Here is a 23949-nt window from a genome sequence, read left to right as displayed (position 1 = left end):
GATGTTTCTACTACAGGGAATATTAACCAATGAGGTGGGTCTTTCCACATTCTACCAACACAACAGATGTTTCTACTACAGGGAATATTAACCAATGAGGTGGGTCTTTCCACATTCTACCAACACAACAGATGTTTCTACTACAGGGAATATTAACCAATGAGGTGGGTCTTTACACATTCTACCAACACAACAGATGTTTCTACTACAGGGAATATTAACCAATGAGGTGGGTCTTTACACATTATAGCAACCTAACAGATGTTTCTACTATGAAGCAGCTTTCAGGTTAATTCAAGTTTAATTCCCAAATATCCTACACAGGTTTGGTCATTATCAGGTATTGGAGCGTTGAAAGATGATGCACAACAACGGTTTCTTCCAGGAAACCACGACTCCAAAAACCACTGCGGTCGAAATAACTGTAAAGTACGTCACCATCGAAACGGCTACCACTACAATCGACCTGTTCGCAATACATAGGTATTGGGATCTAACATCATTGCTGTGCCAGTAAGCTATGTTTACATGGGTATTGGGATCTGACCTCATTGATCTGTCAGTAAGCTATGTTTACATGGGTATTGGGATCTGACCTCATTGATCAGTCAGTAAGCTATGTTTACATGGGTATTGGGATCTCAGCTATAGTATAATCCAGCAAAACAGTCCTACTAGTTCTGCAGTAATAAGGCAGGCTAGTGGGACACAGCCCAGCTAGCAGTAATAAGGCAGGGTAGTGGGACACAGCCCAGCTAGCAGTAATAAGGCCATTTTGTGTTTCCGAAGAGGCCATGGCCAGAGGTTCTTCGCCGACTCTTGGCCTGTTTCAGTGCTTCCCTTGTCTTTTTTTGACTTGTAGGCATATCATCACACTTGGCTAAAGTGTAGTAATCAGTATGGGTGAAGTTATCGAGTTTTAGTACAAGTTTGTTAAAGATTTATCGGGAGCTCTGTCTTAGCTTTGCTGCATCACGTGACATCCCTCCCCTAGGAGTCTTAACATGTTCGATACCAATGTATCTCAGACAGCTAGGGTGTAAGCTGTCTCTGCGTAACAGGGAATTCCTGTACGTCGGCTTCCTGTATAGGTCTGTGCTAAAGCCACTCCCCTCCCTCTTAATCAAAATGTCCAGATAACTTGTTTCATGCGCATCAAAGGAGAGGGTAAATGTCAGATGTTCACTGCTTGCATTGATGAAAGAGTGGAATTGATGAAGTTCCTCTGCTGTCCCCTGGAATAGAAGGAACACGTCATCAATGAAGCCTTTTCCAGAGCCTGATGAGGTGCTAGAATGGATTGTTAGGGCTGACAATCACATTCTTCTCAAACAGCCCCACATACAGATTGGCATAATTAGATGCTATTTTTAAACTACAATGACCATAATGACCTGCACACCTACTTGTCTGTGTTTCTTTTACACCTGCTATGTGAAAGAGACAGAATAATGCACAATGGTCAATGCTATCTGGGATCCTTGGGATATCCCTACCCTAAACCCTAACCTTAACCCTTTTAAAAGTCAACTTCAATGGGCTAGGGACGTTCCAATTATGTATCTCTACCTGAAAATATATGATCAAAGTTATTGATAGTTGGTATTCAGCAGTCATAAACCCTTATTTACTTTAATGAACTACTAAAATAGTGATTTTGTCAGACAGCATAGACAGCAGCTCTACACTTTATTGACTGACTGATCCATTCATCCTTCCATCCCTCCTCAGCCTTCCTCTCCTCTGAAGACCCAGTGAGGGTGGAGCTCAGTCAGAGAGCAGTTGAGGGACTGGTTAGGAAGAACACTTCTACAGCCAGAGAAGTGAGATGTCACACATGGTTTAGATGGTAAATATTTATGTCCCCTTTTTATTTTTTATTTAACCAGGTAGGCCAGTTGAGAACAAGTTCTCATTTAGTTCTCAGTGCGACACAAACAACGACACAGTTACACATAAACAAACGTACAGTCAATAACACAAAAGAAAAATCGAAAAATCTATGTAGTGTGTGCAAATGTAGAAGAGTAACGCAATAAATCGGCCCTAGAGGCGAAAATAATTACAACTTAGCATTAATACTAGAGTGATAGATGTGCAGATGATGATGTGCAAGTAGAGATACTGGGGTGCAAAAGAGCAAGAGGGTAAGTAATAACATGGGGATGAGGTAGTCGGGTGCTATTTACAGATTGGTTGTGTACAGGTACAGGGGTTCATCACATAAGCAAAAGGGAATATGTTCCATCATCTATTTTTATTTACATTAGTGCAAATTGTCCACTGATATTGGTGTAATTTCTCACCTCTTTTGACTGTATGAAAGTTAATTTCCCCTCAGGCACACACATTTGTTCTTTGATATTATTTTTTAATTTAAATTTGACCTTTATTTAACTAGGCAAGTCAGTAAAGAACAAATTCATATTTTCAATGACGGCCTAGGAACAGTGGGTTAACTGCCTGTTCAGGGGCAGAACGAAAGATTTGTACCTTGTCAGCTCGGGGGTTTGAACTTGCAACCTTCCGGTTACTAGTCCAACGCTCTAACCACTAGGAGGTTGTTTGTGTTAAATGTACTTTTCCCCACTCATTCACCCCATCTCTTTACATTGCTTATGAATATTTGGTGGCCAGACACAAATTCCGAACACAATGCCCATCCTGGCAGATCTGAACCTAATGCAGCTTGTAGTGATCAGATGACAGAAGTCACATTTAGGTGCCAGGGGTAACTGAGGCCATAGATGCTCCATATCCATTACTTTGAATGTTTTATATAATATGACTAAAAGTGTTTCTGTGTTGCAGGGGCAGTCAAGAAATGGAACAGCAAGGCCACAGAACATAAACATAAGCAGAACTGTGGGAGACCACCTCAAGCCCCTGGTAGAGCCGGGGGAGGTGTTTACCACTCCACCACGCTTGAAAAGTGGGATTGATCTGCTTTATCCATTTGTTTGTTTCAATGTTCAGAAGTTGAATCCTTTGACATGGGGTTGATACTGATTTTCATACTAAGAGGGACCAGGAGTCTGTTGATTGGTCAGTCATTGGGTTCATTTGTTGAAATCAAATCAAGCTTTATTTATACAGCACATGTCAGACATGGATGCAACACAATGGCTTCACAGGAAAAAACTATGAAAATAAACAGAAATATCTAGTACACAAACATAACAGGATAAAAGAACAAGATTAACAACTGAAAGACTAATGAACATTCTAAGGAAATGCCATTGATTAAAATACTAATTGGATGCAATATCCAACCCAAAATATAAGCTTGCTCTGAAAGACACTATGGGTGTCCACTGAAAGTTGACTAGTAACAACAACTGGGACATAAAAGGCACCCACCATGAGACCCACTAAATCTGCCAAAGAAGAGGAAAACAAAACAAAAAACCACACCAAACCAAACTTAAAGACAGGAAGCAAACCAAAATGGTGGTTAAAATAATTTATTACAATCAATACCATTCATACTATTACAAAATCATAATTCTCATTCATTCTTAATTAATTGTATTTACAAAAACATTAAACAAAAACAAACCTCAGGGGAGCATCGTCCCTCCCCGTCATACCTAACCAATACCTAACCCTTTCCCTATCTCCCCTTCCCTAATCTATCCCCTTACCAAACTCACTCTAACACTCCCAGCCCTAAACCCCCTTTCCACCTCTCCCGTGCCGCATGCTTCCCCCACTTCCTCTCCTCCCTCTTCATCTTCCCCCTCAAATCACCTTCCACCCTTCTCACTATCCCTTCCACCCCCCAATCTCTCCCTGTCTTGACTAAATTCTGCCTGGCTTCCCACAGTCCCTTTTTAAAGAGACTCATGAGAAGCCAGAGCAGAAACCTGTCCCTATCCGTTCCCTTTGCTCTCCCTACGCCTCTCTCTAGCCTAGCCCATGTCACAACAAAATCACTCCTAATCACTCCTAACCACACCTAGCATTACCCGTGCCCTAGCCCAGACTAGTCCGGCAAAGGCACAGTCCCAAAAGGCATGGCGCACAGTCTCCTCCCTGCCACAAGAGGATCTTGGACAGGTGGGTGATTGCACCAAACAAATTACCCTCCCCTCCCCCCCCCGCCACTCTCTTAACCCCCCCCTCCCCCTCCACACCCCCCTCCCTCTCACTTCCTGCCAAGCTCCCCCTCTTTATCCCTTTCTTCTTTGGTGAAGGAGGTAGCGGGGAGACACAACGTCCCATCCCCACTAACCCCTCCACCAAATCCCTCATTTCGACCTCGAGGAAGCCTGGCAGGCTGTCCCCCCACTCCTTCCCCCCATCTCCCCCCCCTCCCACCCCCTCCCCTCCCACATCCACTCCTCCCTCCTTCTCCTTCACTGTCCCCGTTCCCTCTTCCACTCCTTCTCGTACCACTGTCCCCGTTCCCTCTTCCACTCCTTCTCGTACCACTGTCCCCTTCTCCCTCTTCTCAGCTCCTCCACCTTCTTCTTCTTCCGTCCCCTTTTTCTTCTCTCCTTCTGTTCCATTCTTTTCTTCTCCTCGCCTCTTTCTTCTCACCTCATCCTTCTTCCCATCTTCTTCCTGCGCCGTCTTTTCCCCTGTGCCATCCATGCAATCCGCACGCGTCCTTTCTTTCCTCCCCCCATCCCCCGCTCCCCCCCCAGCTGCAGACGCGTATGACCTGTGACGAGCCGGGCAATCACGCCACAGGTGTGCTCTTGAGCCACACCCGTGGCAAGCCTTGGGCTCGTCACACTCCTTGGCCTCGTGCTCTTCCGACCCACAAAAACGACATTTCTTGGCGCTGCACGAGGCCAGGATATGGCCGTAGGCCATACAACGCCTGCAGAACGGGGGCTGACGTGCATAGTAGAGTGTTCCCCTGTCAGCCCCCAGGGAGAACATCGCCGGAGGATGGAGGTAGCCATCCACACTCTTCGGGGACTCCCTGAGTAACGCCTGGAATCCTCGCCTCCCGTTCCAGAAACCCAGGGAGTCCCTGAGGTACCTCGCTGAGGAGACATTGTCCATGTACCTCCCCAGAAAGGCCCTCACCTCTTCATCTTTCACATGCGGATTGTACATGGTTACGGTGACCACCCTGAAGTTGTTCTTCGCCAGGCTGGTCACCGCATAATGGCACAGGGGTCCCGTTTTCTCCGCTTCCTTTGCCATCTTCATTACTTCATCATGTTTTTCTTCTTTGTGAAATGTCACATCGAAAGCCTTCTCATTCGGGTTCCCTTGAAGGCAGAGCACTTCCTTCACCTCTATCCTGAGGCATCCCATCAATATGGTCCTTCCAAAAGTTTCCCTGCCCCAAGGTTCCATCTCCTTTTCAGTCCATGAAAATCTTACGGTATTTGCTATACCAATCCCCGGAACCGACCAGGTTTGCTTGTTTGTATTCATTTTTTTTTTTTTTTTATTTTATTTTATTTTTTTTGAAGAAAAAAGCTCTCTTCAGAAAGAAGCTACAACCTGAAGTGAAAACATCTTTAAACCAAAACGGTGGAGCAACTGAAGGTGTTGACTCTCCACATCTATCAAGACAACTGGAGCACTGAGCCAGACACTCTAAAATAGAACCTGGACCAGCTCAGGTGAAACACCGTCCCACTAACGAGATGGACAAGCCAGCACAGGTGTAACACATACTGACTAACGAGGTGACACCAATCAGTGCGCCCTACATGCTAACGAGCTATACGTGCTAAAGTACACCCCTTTGTTAAAACCTTTTTGTGAAAGGGGTCAGCGTTTTCACTTTTGGATGAATAGCGTGCCCAGAGTGAACTGCCTCCTACTCTGTCCCAGATGCTAATATATGCATATTATTATTAGTATTGGATAGAAAACACACCGAAGTTTCTAAAACTGTTTGAATGATGTCTGTGAATGTAACAGAACTCATATGGCAGGCGAAAACCTGAGAAAAATCCAACCAGGAAGTGGGAAATCTGAGATTTGTAGTTTTTCAAAGCTTGGTCTACCGAATACACAGTGGGATATGGATACAGTTGCACTTCCTAAGGCTTCCACTACATGTCAACCGTCTTTAGAAACTTGAATGAGGATTCTACTATAAAGGAGGGGCTCATGAGAGCTGTTTGAGCCAGTGGTCTGGCAGAGTGCCTTGGTCTCATGACGCGCGCTCCCGACAGCGTTAGCTCTCGTTCCATGGCTTTTCTACAGACATAGGAATCCTCCGTTTGGAAGCTTATTGATGATTTATGTTAAAAACATCCTAAAGATTGATTCCATACATCGTTTGATATGTTTCTATAACCTGTAATGGAACTTTTCGAGTTTTTGTTTGGACGAAGTGCTCACGCCTCATGAAGATGGATTGCTGGGCTGAACACGCTAACAACAAGTGGCTATTTGGACATAAATGATGGACTTTATGGAACAAATCAGTCATTTATTGTCAAACTGGGATTCCTGGGAGGGCCTTCTGATGAAGATCATCAAAGGTAAGTGAATATTTCTAACTTCTTTTGACTCCAAAATGGCGGATATTTCTCTGGCTGGATTGTTGTGCTTTCGCTGGAAAGCATATTTGAAATCAGACAAGATGGGTAGATTAACAAGATGTTTATCTTTCATTTGCTGTATTGGACTTGTTAATGTGTGAAGGTTACATACTTGTAAAAAATATTTTTGAATTTCGCAAGCTGCCTTTTCGGCGAAATGTTGTCGAGGGTTTCCGCCCTAGAAAGGTTAATATGTATTGGCAATAATTCACTTAATGGTGAGGCATGGAATAATAAAACATGTATCTTTTGTCAGGCTGAATGTTTGAAATATAAAGTGACTTGAGTCATGTTACTTCAGTAGTGGAATAAAGACAATTAGCACTTGAATGTTGTCAAGAAATGCTGGAGTGATGTAGGATTGTTAATAAAATTTATTATAGACCAATTTATTATACTGTGTCCATGTGTATAGGCTGCAAGAACATTGAAATTAAGATGTTTAAGTCATTGAAAAAACTACCGGAAAATACATCTTCTCAACTTTCACTTTCAACCGAACGTATATTGGACTTGGGGCATAGTCTTCTTTTCAATTACATTTTGCTAAATTGGAATAGCGTAATGTAAAAACACAGTTTTAACATGTTCAAATCAATAACCAATATGCAGAAACAGTTTGGATATATTGAAAACCTAAACATTTTGTAGTGTTGCATTTTGATTCAAGTGGGTCACCAACGTGTTAAGTGTAACACAACTCTTTTTTCGTTAGTCACTTTTGTTATATCACATAAATAGTAGTCTTTCAATTCAGAGCCTGGATTTTCACCCTGAGGCTAATATCCATATAATGCTTAAATCAATAGAACAGGGGGCAAACGATTAGGGTTCTACATTGTGACATCATTAAAACACTCCTACTACAATGTTAAAACATTCTGCATTGTGTCATTATTTCATTGATATCATGAAACAACTCCTTCATGTATTTTCTGATGTTTAATCAGAGAACTTTTATCAGAGTATCTCTTCCCACATTGATTATAGTTAAGAGATGTCTCTCCTGTGTGTGAAGTCAGCTGGCTAGATGTAGTAAAACTCTTCCCACATTGACAACAGTTATAAGTTATGAGATTTCTCTCCTGTGTGTGTTCTCTGGTGCACTGTCAGAGAGCCAGATGTAGTAAAACTCTTCCCACAATGATCACAGCTATAAGATTTCTCTCCTGTGTGTATTCTCTGGTGTAAAGTCAGAGAGCCAGATGTAGTAAAACTCTTCCCACATTGATCACAGCTATAAGGTTTCTCTCCTGTGTGTATTCTCTGGTGTAAAGTCAGAGAGCCAGATGTAGTAAAACTCTTCCCACATTGATCACAGCTATAAGGTTTCTCTCCTGTGTGTATTCTCTGGTGCACTGTCAGATTGCCAGATTGACCAAAACTCTTTCCACATTGACCACAGCTATAAGATTTCTCTCCTGTGTGTATTCTCTGGTGCACTGTCAGAGAGACAGATGTGGTAAACCTTTTCCCACATTGATCACAGCTATAAGGTTTATCTCCTGTGTGTATTCTCTGGTGCACTGTCAGATTGCCAGATTGACCAAAACTCTTCCCACATTGACCACAGCTATAAGGTTTCTCTCCTGTGTGTATTCTCTGGTGTAAAGTCAGAGAGACAGATGTTGTAAAACTCTTCTCACATTGATCACAGCAATAAGATTTATCTCCTGTGTGTATTCTCTGGTGTGATATCAGGCCGGTTGACTGAGTAAACCTCTTCCCACATTGACCACAGCTATACGGTTTCTCTCCTGTGTGTATTCTCTGGTGTAAGGTCAGAGTGCTAGATGTAGTAAAACTCTTCCCACATTGATCACAGCTATAAGGTTTATCTCCTGTGTGTATTCTCTGGTGTGATATCAGGCCTGTTGACTGAGTAAACCTCTTTCCACATTGACCACAACTATAAGGTTTCTCTCCTGTGTGGATTCTCTGATGAATTTTAATGCCTGATGAGGAGGTGAATCTCTTCCCACAGTCAGAGCAGCAGTGAGGTCTCTTCCCTGTGGATCTCTGCAGGTGTTTATTGAGGTGTTCTGATCTGGAGAGACTCATCTCTGCCTCTTCAGCATCATGAGGTTGTTGAGGCTCCCCAGAGGATCCACGATAGTCCCATATCTCTCCTGTGTGAACAACAAAGTCAGACAGCTGGTTAAAGGCCCACAGCAGTGGAAATCCACTGTAAAAGGTGATGACAACAGCGTAGCCATGTTGTACAACAATTGACGCCTGTTATGAATGTTAAAATTATTTGACAATTGTCTTAAAATGAGCAACAATAGTCATATTTTAGTAGTATCATCGATGATTGTAGGCTAGAAATAAGATATTCATGTTTTTGAAACTCTAAGCAGTGTGCCAGACGACTTTTGGTCTCCAATATAGGCCCCTTTCTGTGTTTGCTAAAATTGCGGCACGAGGGCGATGCACATGCAATTTGGATGTAGAAACTCCTCCCCACTAATGAGGAAACCGATAGTTATGGATGTACTATATCTGTTTAGAGCAAAAATGGCAACGATGTTAGTTTTCACAATGTATTCTGAATGTGAATGGGGGAAAACTCAGGAAGTAACCTCCATTTCCAGGAAGCTTATGAGTGCATTTCAAACTACTTTGGATTATAATTGTAAGGCTCGCTTGAATGTCCTGCTTAAAATAATGTTTGCTACAGTATTAAGAACCGCGTTAATGACAGTATCCAATTGGGTGTTGTCAAAAAAGTTATGATTTTTAAAATGTATTTTTAATTACATTTTGTTTTTCACCTTTATTTAACGAGGTAGGCCAGTTGAGAACAAGTTCTCATTTACAACTGTGACCTGGCCAAGATAAATCAAAGTAGTGCGACAAAAAAACAGAGTTACACTTGGAATAAACAAACGTACAGTCAATAACACAATAGAAAAATCTATATACAGAGTGTGCAAATGGAGTAAGGAGGCACTGCAATAAATAGGCCATAGTAGCGAAGTAATTACAAATTTGGAAATTAACACTGGAGTGATAGATGTGCAGATGATGATGTGCAAGTAGAAATACTGGTATGCAAAAGAGCAAAAAAAATGGGGATGAGGTAGCTAGTTGGATGGGCTATTAACAGATGGGCTGTGTACAGCTGCAGCGAGCGGTAAGCTGCTCAGATAGCTGATGCTTAAAGTTAGTGAGGGAGATATAAGTCTCCAACTTCAGCGATTTTTGCAATTCGTTCCAGTCATTGGTAGCAGAGAACTGCGGCCAAAGAATGTGTTGGCTTTGGGGATGACCAGTGAGATATACCTCCCGGAGCGTGTGCTATGGGTGGGTGTTGCTATGGTGACCAGTGAGCTGAGTTAAGGCAGCCAGGAAAAGACTTATAGATGACCTGGTGCCAGTGGGTTTGGCGACGGATATGTAGCGAGGGCCGGCCGACGAGAGCATACAGTTCGCAGTGGTGGGTGGTATGAGTGACAAAACAAATGGCACTGTGATAGACTGCATTCAGTTTGCTGAGTAGAGAGTTGGAGGCTATTTTGTAAATGATATCGCCGAAGTCAAGAATCAGTAGGATAGTCAGTTTTACGAGGGTATGTTTGGCAGCGTGAGTGAAGGAGGCTTTGTTGCGAAATAGGAAGCCGATTCTAGATTTAATTTTGGATTGGAGATGCTTAATATGATTCTGGAAGGAGAGTTTACGGTCTAACCAGACACCTAGATATTTGTAGTTGTCCACATATTCTAAGTCAGAACCGTCCAGAGTAGTGATGCTAGTCGGGCGGGCGGGTGCAGGCAGCGATCGGTTGAAGAGCATGCATTTAGTTTTACTAGCGTTTAAGAGCAGTTGGAGGCCACAGAAGGAGTGTTGTATGGCATTGAATCTCGTTTGGGGGTTTGTTAACACAGTGTCCAAAGAAGGGCCGGATGTATACAGAATGGTGTCCTCTGCGTAGAGGTGGATCAAGGAATCACCTGCAGCAAGAGCGACATCGATGATATATACAGAGAAAAGAGTCGGCCCGAGAATTGAACCCTGTGGTACCCCCATAGAGACTGCCAGAGGTCTGGACAACAGGCCAGGTTGATGAAGACGGCTGCACAGTAGTGTCTTTTATCGATGGCGGTTATATCGTTTAGTACCTTGAGCGTGGAAGAGGTGCACCCATGACCAGCTCGGAAACCGGATTGCACAACGGAGAAGGTACGGTTGGATTCTAAATGGTCAGTGATCTGTTTGTTAACTTGGCTTTCAAAGACTTTAGAAAGGCAGGACAGGATGGAAAAAGGTCTGTAACAGTTTGGTATAGAGTGTCACCCCCTTTGAAGAGGGGGATGACTGCGGAAGCTTTCCAATCTTTAGGAATCTCGGACGATACGAAAGAGTTTGAACAGCCTAGTCAAAAAATTCTCGATTATCGTGGAGTTATCGGTGGTGACAGTGTTTCCTATCCTCAGTGCATTGGGCAGCTGGGAGGAGGTGCCCTTATTCTCCATGGACTTTACAGTGTCCCAAAACTTTTCGGAGTTAGAGCTACAGGAAGCCAAATCTCTGTTTAAAAAAGCTAGCCGTTGCTTTCCTAACTGACTGTGTGTATTGGGTCCTGACTTCTCTGAAAAGTTTAATATCGCAGGGACTATTCGACGCTAGTGCAGTACACCACAGGATGTTTTTGTGCTGGTCGAGGGCAGTCAGGTCTGGAGTGAACCAAGGGCAATATCTGTTCTTAGTTCTACATTTTCTGAAAGGGGCATGCTTATTTAAGATGGTGAGGAAATTACTTTTAAAGAACAACCAGGCATCCTCTGCTGACGGGATGAGGTCAATATTCTTCCAGGATACCCGGGCCAGGTTGATTAGAAAGGCCTGCTCGCAGAAGTGTTTTAGGGAGCGTTTGACAGTGATGAGGGGTGGTCATTTGACCAGGAACCCATGACGGATGCATACAATGAGGCAGTGATTGCTGAGATCCTGATTGAAAACAGCAGAGGTGTATTTGGAGGGCAAGTTGGTCAGGATAATATCTATGAGGGTGCCCATGTTTACGGATTTAGGGTTGTACCTGGTGGGTTCCTTGATAATTTGTGTGAGATTGAGGGCATCTAGCTTGGATTGTAGGATGGCCGGGGTATTAAGCATATGCCAGTTTAGGTCACCTAACAGAACGAACTATGAAGATAGATGGAGGGCAAACGAGTCACATATGATGTCATGGGCACAGCTGGGAGCTGAGGGGGATCTGTAACAGGTGGCAATAGTGAGAGACATTTCTGGAGAAATTAATTTAAAACTTAGGGAGGAGGCTTCTGATGTTAACATGCATGAAACCAAGGCTTTTACGGTTACAAAAGTCAACAAATGAGAGCGCCTGGGGACACAGAGCCTGGGTTAACCTCTACATCACCCGAGGAACAGAGGAGTAGGATGAGTGTACAGCTAAAGGCTAACTGGTCGTCTAGTGCGTTGCGGACAGAGAATTAAAGGAGCAGATTTCTTGGCGTGGTAGGATAGATTCAATGCATAATGTACAGACAGGGGTATGGTAGGGTGTGGGTAGTGGAGGTAAACATAGGCATTGAGTGATGATAAGAGAGGTTGCATCTCTGGAGGCACTTGTTATGATAGGTGAGGTCACCGCATGTGCGGGAGGTGGGACAAAAGAGCTCTCTTAGGCATGTTGAGTGGGACTAGGGGCTCTGCAGTAAAATAAAACAATGATAACTACCCTAAACAGTATACAAGGCATATTTACATTAGAGAGAGACAAAGTGAGGCATAAAGCAATCACAGGTGTTGATTGGGAGAGCAAGCTAAGACAAAAATGGGTAAGACAACAACAACAGGTAAAATGGTGATGAATGGGCAGAGAGGGTCAGTTAACTTCACACAGGGCCTGAGTTTGAGGCTGGGGCCGACAGGTAAACAAAATAAACAAAATGGAGTACCGTGATTAATGAACAGTCCAGCAGGCATCAGCTTTGTAGCTAAGTGATCATAGGGTCCAGTGAACAGCAATATATGAACCAGGGAAGCCGTTAGGTAGTCATCACTATGCTAGCTGGGAGATGAGCCTGGCTCGAGGCTAACTGGTGCTAGCGTCGGGACAAGGGCATCACCGACGATTATTTACGTTTTAGGGTACCTGAGATTGGTTTAGGAACGTGGTTTGAAATGTTTGGACCAAGTTTACAGGTAACTTATTAGATACTTTGTAGGCATGTTGGGCGAGTTGAAACCGGTGTATTTCTGAATCAAAAGCGCCAAATAAATTGACATTTTTGGGACATGAAGAAGGACATTATCGAACAAAAGGACCATTTGTGATGTTTTGGGACATTTTGGAGTGCCAACAGAAGAAGAATTTCAAAGGTAAGGCATTAATTATATCGCTATTTCTGACTTTTGTGTTGCACCTGCCTGGTTGAAAAAGGATTTTCATGTGTTTGTATGCGGGCGCTGTCCTCAGATAATCGCATGTAAAGCCTTTTTGATATCTGACACTTTGGCTGGATTAACAAGAAGTTAAGCTTTATTTTGATGTATAACATATATTTTCAAGAATGTTAAATATTTGAATTTAGTATTTTTGAATTTCGCGGTCTGCCATTTCACCGGATGTTGGCCAGGTGGGACGGTAGCGTCCCACATACCCTAGAGAAGTTAAAGGCAGTCAACTTAGTGTATGTAAACTTCTGACCCACTGGAATTGTGAAACAGTGAAACAGTGAATAAGTGAAATAATCTGTCTGTAAACAATTGTTGGAAAAATGACTTGTGTCATGCACAAAGTAGATGTTCTAACCGACTTGCCAAAACTATAGTTTGTTAACAAGAAATTTGTGGAGTGGTTGAAAAACGAGTTTTAATGACTCCAATCTAAGTGTATGTAAACTTCCGACTTCAACTGTATGAAACAGGGAAGCCGTTAGGTAGTCGTTACTATGCTAGCCAGGAGATGCGCCTGGCTCGAGGCTAACTGGTGCTAGCGTCGGGACAAGGGCATCACCGATGTCCGGCAAAGGCCAGTTGAGGGCATATCGGACGGAATTACGGCGGCAGACCAGACGTGATGGATCGGTGGGGCTCCGTGTTGACAAAGGGTCCAAGCCAATTGGCAAAAGAGGTATTGTAGCTGGAGTAATTTTGTTTGCTAGCTGAGAGATGCACCTGGCTCGAGGCTAACTGGTACTAGCTTCGGAACAAGGGCGTTAGCCACTATAGCCAAAGGTCCAGAGCTTATGGCAGGAAACCGGTGATGTAGTGGCTTCTAGTCGTCTTAGTGAAGAGTCTGGGAGGCATCAGCTGTGTAGCCGAGTGATCATAGGGTCCACTGAGCAGGCCGGTAGATGGCTCAAGGCTAGCTTCGGGACTGGGCCACTCGGTAGCAGCTAGCTAGGTGCGATTATCCAGTGTAATGGTCCAGAGCTTACGGCAGGAATACAGTGAAGTAGTGGAGAAATACAACCCAATATGTTCAGGGTTGATATCGCGCTGTGTAGCATAGAGGTCGACCGATTAAATCGGAATGGCCGATTAATTGGGGCCGATTTCAAGTTTTCATTACAATCGGCGATCGGCATTTTTGGACACAGATTGTGGACGATTACATTGCACTCCACGAGGAGACTGCATGGCAGGCTGACTACCTGTTATGTGAATGCATCAAGGAGCCAATGTAAGGTGCTAGCTAGCATTAAACTTATCTTATAAAAAACAATCAAGCTTAACATAATCACTAGTTAACTACACATGGCTGATGATATTACTAGTTTATCTAGCTTGTCCTGTGTTGCATATAATCGATGCGGTGCCTGTTAATTTATCATTGATTCACAGCCTACTTCGCCAAATGGGCGATTTAACAAAAGCGATTAGTGAAAAAAGCACTGTCATTGCACCAATGTGTACCTAACCATAAACATCAACGCCTTTCTTAAAATCAATGCACAAGTATATATTTTTAAACCTGCATATTTAGTTAGCATTGTCTTCTAACATGAATTTATTTTAACTAGGAGAATTATGCCACTTCTCTTGCGTTCTGTGCAACAGAGTCAGGGTATATGCAGCAGTTTGGGCCGCCTGGCTTGTTGCGAACAGCCAACTTCGCCAAACGTGGGATGATTTAACAAAAGCGCATTTGTGAAAAAAACACAATGGTTGCACGACTGTACCTAACCATAAACATCAATGCCTTTCTTAAAATCAATACACAGAAGGATATTTTTTTTAACCTGCATATTTAGTTAAAAGAAATTCATGTTAGCAGGCAATATTAACTAGGCAAATTGTGTCACTTCTCTTGCGTTCATTGCACGCAGAGTCAGGGTATATCCAACAGTTTGGGCTGACTGGCTCGTTGCAAACTAATTTGCCAGAACTTTACATAATTATGACATAACATTGAAGGTTTTGCCATGTAACAACAATATTTAGGCTTATGGATGCCACCCGTTAGATAAAATACGGAACAGTTCCGTATTTCACTGATAGAATAAACGTTTTGTTTTCGAAATGATAGTTTCCGGATTTGACCATAGTGACTTAAAGCTCGTATTTGTGTGTTTATTATATTACAGTTAAGTCTATGATTTGATAATTGATAGAGCAGTCTGACTGAGGGGTGGTAGGCAGCAGCAGGCTCGTAATAGTCAAAGGTATATGGTTTAGAGCGAAATAGTCGACGCGTCACAATTCCTATAATAACACGCGGCTGAACTTGAAATGGGTTCCTTCGTTATTTTACCGCTCATGTCTTCCATAGAGAAGGTCTTGATCTACTTCCAATAAGGTCTGTGTTTCATGCAGGCTTAAAACGCCTCGGCATTTTGATACCCGTGTAAATCTCACTAGGATAAGGTAACATTTGTCAACATATTTTCATAAATCCATTCTACAAAAAAAATGATCTTCGCTTATAGAGTTACCTTGTCCTATGGATATCTACACAGTTATCAAAGTGGCAAGGTGGTGTAAACCTACACGAAACATTGACCTTATTTTAAGTGAATCTAAAAAATATCCTATGGAATAAATGAATGAAGGAACCACTTTTCAAATTTTGCTAGGTGTCATGGGGATTATGACTCACACTTTGGTAGTCAATTCTTACCATGCCCACTATTAAAATAGGATTTCCTGCATATATAAATTTGTTTTTGTTTTCAACATTCAACACAGGTAAACTCGATTTTTATTATTCAAACAGTTGAAAGTATTTGTCTCCTAAGCAGACTCTTCAGTATCGTTGTCACTTCAGAGCTGTGTGTGTGTGTTTTACAGGTGGCAGAGAAAATCAGTGCACCAATGTGGGACTATTACATGGAATTGGCACCAGGGAAAGCAAGGTGTCTTATTTGTAAAAAAAAAACTAAAAAAAAACATGTAAGCATGGGGTCAGCAACGGCTAAATCAAAAAATACCACGAACCTGAGGAATAACCTTAAGAACACCGACCCAAAAGCCTATAAGGAAGCAATGATGAAAAAAGCAAACACATTCTTCACAAGGAAAAAGTGATACAGACACGTCACAGACTACAATCTTACAACTTTTTAATAAACAAGCAAAATGGCAGGACAAAGACCAGACGGCCAAGAAGATGGATGTAGCAATTATTGAGATTATTGCCACTGACAAACAGTCATTCACAGTGGTGTCTGACGTTGTTTTTCGGCAGCTGATTACTCTTGCTGAACCCCGGTACAGGATCAAAGATAAAACATTATTTTGCACCGAAATGCTAGATAAAACACATGAAAGAGTTGTGATGAAAGTGAAGAATCTGGTGGCACCAGTCAACGCTCCACATATGGCATTCACAACTGACTGCTGGTCAGGCACTGATTTCATTGACAATGTCTGGACAAGAAAGCAGGTTGTGCTGAATGTCAAGACTATGACTGGATCACACACAGGAAACTACATCAGAGAGATGTTTTTGACCATGTTGGAATACTGGGAAATCCACACAGAATGTGTAGTGCTGGTCCTCAGGGACAGTGGGGCAAACATGGTGAAAGGTATGAGACCGGCAGAGCTTCCAGACTTCAGCTGCAGTGCACACACCCTACAGCTTGTAATCAATGATGGACTATCCAGTCAGAGCTGTGCAACTCACTTTGACCACTCTGTACTGGCCAAACAGAGGCTGAGGGCCATTCAGGAAGAGCTTGGCCTTCCCAAGCACAGCATCATCCAAACAGTTCAAACTCACTGGAACTCAACACTACGCAAAGGACGTTTGAACAGAGGCATGCACTGAGTGTGTATGCAGGTGAATACAGACACATCAGCAGTTTGTCTGCTGCACAGTGGGACATTGTCTCTAACCTAATTGAGACTCTGGCACCTATGGAGGAGGTGACACTGGAGATGAGCCACTACAACTCTACTGCAGCATGAAGCATCCCCAGAGTGTCGGTGCTGATTCTGATGCTACATCAGGAGGGTTCTTCTACTCAAGGCATAAAAACTTTACGGAAGACCATGTTGGACAGTCTGACAAGGAGGTTCTCCAAGGCCGAGGAGACAAAGTGCCTGGTGCTGGAACTGTCCTGGATCCACGTTACAAGAGCTATGCCTTCAGCTCAGGGACAGCACTAGAGAAAGCAAAGGAGTGGCTGAAGGAGGAGTCTGACCTACTAAGGAAACCAAATCCCAGAGCCACAGCAGATGGGACGAGTGAAGAGGAGGACCTAGATCCAGGTGCAAAAAGGCAAAGAGTCCAGGTAGATCAGCCACCCAGTCTGGTGGACAGCCTCTACGCTAGAATACTTGGAAGCCAAGAGAGCAGGGCGGAAGTCCAGTGTTGTTTTGAAATTGAGTTTGAGTGTTAGCTCACAGAGCCTGTCATTGACAGAAAGAGCGGCTTGCTTTTGGAGTGGTGGAAGCAGAATGAGGACAGACTTCAATCATTCGCTCCACTGGCAAAGACATTTCTTTGTCCCTCACCTTCTTAGGTCCCAAGCGAGAGAGTGTTCAGTGAGGGGTGGTCATTTATGATAAGCAGAGGAGCTGATTGACAGGGGAGCATGCAGACAAGCATTTGCATTTGATCAATTGTTAACGTTTTGTTGATGGTCCACTCTTGATGTTCTACACGTTACAGTGTAGCTTCAGCCATTCCTACAGAACAACATTCAAGTGCATACTGGTTCAACGACTGCAGAGACGGTACTTACTGGTGTTAAACAGATCTCCATTCTCCTCTTCTTCCTCCAATGTGACCGTCATCTCCCCCTTCTCTTTCACTCCATAAACTGCATCCTCCTCCTCTTTCTCTTCCTCCTCTTCTTTTACTGTAACATCCTCCTCCTCTTTCACTCTGAACGCGTCTTCCTCTTCTTTCACTGAAACGTCTTTCTCTTCTTCTTTCACGGTAACAGCCTCACCCTCTACTTCTTTTTGTATTGTAACATCCTTCTCTTCCTCCTCCTCTTTGACGAAAGCTTCTTTCTCCGTCCAGCAGACCTCTTCTTTATCAGGAGGAGAGTAGCTTGGTGAACTCATGGTCGGGGATGTTAGCTAGCTAGCATTAGCGACTAGCTTAGCTCTAAGATAACTTAGCAAACCAGCTAGCTGACAAACAACGTAAACATATAATTAAATGGGCCAACAAGTACATACGACAGAAGTGTGTTTAATACACAACGACTAATATACACCAAAAACAGTGTAAAGAGCGTGAATGTTGTAGCTATGTTTGCTAGAAAGCTACCGAGGTGTCTGACTAGCTGTTGTTGTTGAAGGAGCGCCCGTCCACTAGATTATACGTCACACTGGCAGCGTCGCCTGTATCTAAAAGACGCACATCGCCATCTGCTGACTGGAGTGGGCAACGCAGTTGAGGAACCAAAATGTAAATTTTTCATTTATTTCATAAAGGTTTAATATTATATTAACTCGTTCAAAGAGAATCACGTGTTGATTGTTTTAAATTCTCACTCATTAAAAACGAATCAAACTTTACACTCACTACATATTTGCTTTGAACCATACTTCTGACATGGATCATTTTTAAATTCTTCCAATTTTTCATGACTTTGTCAATCAACTTGTTCTTAATAAATATAAATCATGGTTTAGTGTTTCTGTATCAATATGAACTATTAACAAATTCAACTAATTCAAATCCTTTGGAGTCATGTTGACTGTTTATTTAATATCAAAATCACATTTTTGGACACTGTGCTATCTAACCTCCAAACGAGCTTCAATGCCATACAACACTCCTTCCGTGGCCTCCAACTGCTCTTAAACGCTAGTAAAACCAAATGCATGCTTTTCAACCGTTCGCTGCCTGCACCCGCACGCCTGACTAGCATCACCACCCTGGATGGTTCCGACCTTGAATATGTGGACATCTATAAGTACCTAGGTGTCTGGCTAGACTGTAAACTCTCCTTCCAGACTCATATCAAACATCTCCAATCGAAAATCAAATCTAGAGTCGGCTTTCTATTCCGCAACAAAGCCTCCTTCACTCACTCCGCCAAACTTACCCTAGTAAAACTGACTATCCTACCGATCCTCGACTTCGGCGATGTCATCTACAAAATTGCTTCCAACACTCTACTCAGCAAACTGGATGCAGTTTATCACAGTGCCATCCGTTTTGTCACCAAAGCACCTTATACCACCCACCACTGCGACCTGTATGCTCTAGTCGGCTGGCCCTCACTACATATTCGTCGCCAGACCCACTGGCTCCAGGTCATCTACAAGTCCATGCTAGGTAAAGCTCCGCCTTATCTCAGTTCACTGGTCACGATGGCAACACCCACCCGTAACACACGCTCCAGCAGGTGTATCTCACTGATCATCCCTAAAGCCAACAACTCATTTGGCCGCCTTTCGTTCCAGTTCTCTGCTGTCTGTGACTGGAACGAATTGCAAAAATCTGCTATCTGAGCAGCTAACCGATCGCTGCAGCTGTACATATTATTGGTAAATAGCCCACCCATTTTTACCTACCTCATCCCTATACTGTTTTTATTTATTTACTTTTCTGCTCTTTTGCACACCAGTATCTCTACCTGTACATGACCATCTGATCATTTATCACTCCAGTGTTAATCTGCAAAATTGTAATTATTCGCCTACCTCCTCATGCCTTTTGCACACAATGTATATAGACTCTCCTTTTTTTCTACTGTGTTATTGACTTGTTAATTGTTTACTCCATGTGTAACTCAGTGTTGTCTGTTCACACTGCTATGCTTTATCTTGGCCAGGTCGCAGTTGCAAATGAGAACTTGTTCTCAACTAGCCTACCTGGTTAAATAAAGGTGAAATAAAAATAAAAATAAAACAATTTATTGGTCACTTACACGTGTTTAGCAGATGTTATTGCGGGTGTAGTGAAATGCTTGTGTTTCTAGCTCCGACAGTGCAGTAATATCTGACAAGTTATATCTAACAATTTCACAACATATAACCAATACACACAAATCTAAGTATTTGAATCTAAGTTTCTCTGTAGACATGGTCCATCCCACCAGAGGGTGGAGGGGCTCCTGTATCAGTGGTTATGACCAGATAGACACCTATACAAACAGTATAGTGCCTCCCAAGTACTCTCCTAAGATTAGACTTCTATACCACGTATCACGTGACTGTATACAAAACTGCCAATGGTAGAAAATTCTGCCAGAGGTAGAAAACTCTGCCAGTGGTATACAGTGCATTTGTTAAGTCTTCAGACACCTTCCCTTTTTCCACATTTTGTTACGTTACAGCCTTATTCTAAAATTGATTAATTTTGGGGTTATGAACTAACAGGTATAAATGATGGGTTATGAACTAACAGGTATAAATGATGGGTTATGAACTAACAGGTATAAATTATGGGTTGTGAATTAACAGGTACAAATGATGGGTTATAAACTATGGGTTATGAACTAACAGGTATAAATGATGGGTTATGAACTAACAGGTATAAATGATGGGTTATGAATTAACAGATATAAATGATGGGTTATGAATTAACTGGTATAAATGATGGGTTGTTTATTAACAGGAACAAATGATGGGTTATCAATTATGGGTTATGACTTAACAGGTTTTAATTATGGGTTATGAACTAACAGGTATAAATGATGGGTTATGAACTAACAGGTATAAATGATGGGTTATGAACTAAGAGGTATAAATGATGGGTTATGAACTAACAGGTATAAATCATGGGTTATGAATTAACAGATATAAATGATGGGTTATGAATTAACTGGTATAAATGATGGGTTGTTTATTAACAGGCACAAATGATAGGTTATCAATTATGGGTTATTACTTAACAGGTTATAAATTGTGGGTTATGAATTAACAGGTATAAATGATGGGTTATGAACTAACAGGTATAAATTATGGATTATGAACTAACAGGTATAAATGATGGGTTATGAACTAACATGTATAAATGATGGGTTATGAACTAACAGGTATAAATGATGGTTTGTGAACTAACAGGTATAAATGATGGGTTATGAACTAACAGGTACAAATGATGGGTTATAAATTATGGGTTATGAATTAACAGGTATAAATGATGGGTTATGAACCAGAGCTGCTAGAGTCTCCCGTCTGTCCAGAGCTGCTAGAGTCTCCCGTCTGTCATGAGCCGCCAGAGTCTCCCGTCTGTCATGAGCCGCCAGAGTCTCCCGTCTGTCATGAGCCGCCAGAGTCTCCCGTCTGTCATGAGCCGCCAGAGTCTCCTATCTGTCATGAGCCGCCAGAGTCTCCCGTCTGTCATGAGCCGCCAGAGTCTCCCGTCTGTCATGACCCGCCAGAGTCGCCAGTCAGCCAGGATCTTCCAGAGTCACCAGTCAGCCAGGATCTTCCAGAGTCGCCAGTCAGCCAGGATCTTCCAGAGTCGCCAGTCAGCCAGGATCTTCCAGAGCCACCAGTCAGCCAGGATCTGCCAGAGCCGCCAGTCAGCCAGGATCTGCCAGAGCCGCCAGTCAGCCAGGATCCGCCAGAGCCGCCAGTCAGCCTGGATCCGCCAGAGCCGTCAACCAGCCTGAGCTACTTCTCAGTCCTGAGCTACCCCTCAGTCCTGAGCTACCCCTCAGTCCTGAGCTACCTCAGTCCCGAGCTGACCCTCAGTCCGGAGCTGCCCCTCAGTCCAGTGGGTTCTTAGGCCAAGGTCGGTGGCGAGGGTTGCCACTCAAAGGCGACCCTCATAAGAAAGCGGACTAAGACTATGTTGGAGTGGGGTCCACGTCCCGTGCCAGAGCCGCCACCGTGGATAGACGCCCACCTTTGGGGGGGGTTACTGTTTTCTTTATTATTTTGGTTAGGCCAGGGTGTGACATGGGTGATTTATTGTGTTTGGTCTTGTCTAGGGGTTTATTAGAATTATGGGGTTGTGTTCAGTGTAGTTGTCTAGGTAAGTCTATGGTTGCCTAGAGTGGTTCTCAATCAGAGGCAGGTGTTTATCGTTGTCTCTGATTGGGAACCATATTTAGGCAGCCATATTCTTTGGGTATTTTGTGGGTGGTTGTTTCCTGTCTCTGTGTTCTCTGCACCAGTTAGGACTGTTTCGGTTTTGCCACGTTTTCTTATTTTGTATTTGTATAGTGTTTACGTTTTCGTCTTTTTTAAAGATGCTTAACAATAACCACGCTGCATTTTGGTCCTCCTCTCCTTCCCAGGAAGAAAACCGTTACAGATGGGTTATGAACTAACAGGTATAAATGATGGGTTATGAATTAACTGGTATAAATGATGGGTTATGAACAAACAGGTATAAATGATGGGTTATGAATTAACACACAAAAGGTCCCCGGTTTGAACCCGGGCGGAAACAGCGCTCATTGATACATTCAATAAGTACCATAGTTGTAACAGATAGTTCAATTTTTCATTAATCCCTTATTTTGGGAATTCGAAAACATGCAATGAATATTACGTTAAAAAAAATACCTAAAGTTGTAATACAAAAGTAGTTTGAAATTAAAGTTTACAGTTCATTTTTTAGATATTTTGTAGTCACGTTGCGCAAGTTGGAACTGGTGTTTTTCTGGATCACATGCGCCAAATAAATGGACATTTTGGATATATATCAACGGAATTAATCGAACAAAAGGACCATATGTGATGTTTATGGGACATATTAGAGTGCCAACAAAAGAAGCTCGTCAAAGGTAATGCATGTTTTATATTTTATTTCAACGTTGTGTGTAGCGCCTGCAGGGTTGAAATATGCTAACCCCTTTGTTTACTGCTGGTGCTATCATCAGATAATAGCTTCTTATGCTTTCGCCGAAAAGCATTTTTAAAATCTGACATGTTGGCTGGATTCACAACGAGTTTAGCTTTAATTGAGTATCTTACTTTTACATGTGTGATTTAATGAAAGTTTGAATTTTATAGTATTGTATTTGAATCTGGCGCTCTGCATTTTCCCTGGCAATTGGCCAGTTGAGACATTTGCGTCCGCCTATCGCAAAGAGGTTTTTAGTTCAACTGTTGTACCCCATCAGAACCCCAAATAAGCTTTTTTAGCTCCAATGTTTAGAAACAATGTAAATCAACACTGTATAGCCTCAACATGGTTAAAACTATAATGTTGATATCATGGATGGTCATTCCTTGCATCGATAGGTCTGTCGGTCTGTAGTTACATTTCTCCAACCCCATAATTATCTTATTACCAAAACAGTGGTGGAATGACAGATTTGTTATTGTTTGAACTGCAGATTGCTGGGTTGTGTGGGTTTTTTAAACAGCAACAAAATGGCTGCCCAGAGGTTGGTTTGGTTAACAGCTGAGGGATGGGGGAGGGAGAAGTGTAACCACTCTCAAATTCATAGAGAACGCTATTGTAGAAACCGTAACCCAACACCTAGCGACCTCGTCAAGAAGTTCAGACATCTTGGCGTAACAGTTATAAGGTGTTGACTTGACAGTCGCTGGACCCAGGTTTGAGTTCAGCTCAGGGCTACCCCCTGAATTCACTACACTATGAATACAAAGACTGGCCATGCATGAGGTCATAATGATAGTTTAACCAGGTTTCTAGGCTATATAGTATATTCTATAATTGCCAGTGAAGATTTCTTGTGGGGGTCAAATTGTTAGAGCTGTTGATAAGTCATTGGATAATATTCAGCCAATTTATTTTCATGCCATTACATCAATACAGCCCAACCAGAACAGAAACTTTTCCCGAAGCACCTCATCCTGCTGGCCTTCATAAATTCTGACGTTGCTGGTAATAGGCTACACAAGCAGTCAGCAACCTACATTTGGAGTGCAAATTTATCTGACCATTTCTACCGATCTGCGTGACAGATATGATTTTCATATGTTCATTTTACTGGAACAGTTTAATTTAATCTATAATAGTATCTCAAAATCATTGTCTGATTTTAATCACTGTGATTAATCTACATTCTATCTCAATCTAAATGAAAATTATACAAATCTAAATAACTTTTATTGCCA

The 23949-nt window shown here is 42.6% G+C and overlaps 1 protein-coding gene across 1 annotated transcript; it reads right to left on the bottom strand.

Moving 5' to 3' along the window:
• Positions 1-6882: 6882 nt before the first annotated feature.
• LOC139413163 (zinc finger protein 135-like) lies at positions 6883-18266 on the bottom strand. The gene is made up of 2 exons (XM_071160261.1): positions 17685-18266; positions 6883-8650 (listed from the first exon to the last, which is right to left on the bottom strand). Exons 1-2 carry the CDS (start codon positions 18010-18012, stop codon positions 7584-7586), a joined length of 1395 nt encoding a protein of 464 aa, XP_071016362.1. The 5' UTR covers positions 18013-18266; the 3' UTR covers positions 6883-7583.
• Between the last annotated feature and the right edge of the window lie 5683 nt (positions 18267-23949).

The sequence above is a fragment of the Oncorhynchus clarkii genome, chromosome 7 (assembly GCF_045791955.1).
Source record: "Oncorhynchus clarkii lewisi isolate Uvic-CL-2024 chromosome 7, UVic_Ocla_1.0, whole genome shotgun sequence".
Classification (NCBI taxonomy): Eukaryota; Metazoa; Chordata; class Actinopteri; order Salmoniformes; family Salmonidae; genus Oncorhynchus; species Oncorhynchus clarkii.
The sequence above is the reverse complement of the archived record's forward strand: the minus strand, read 5'-3'. Positions and strand labels throughout refer to the sequence as shown.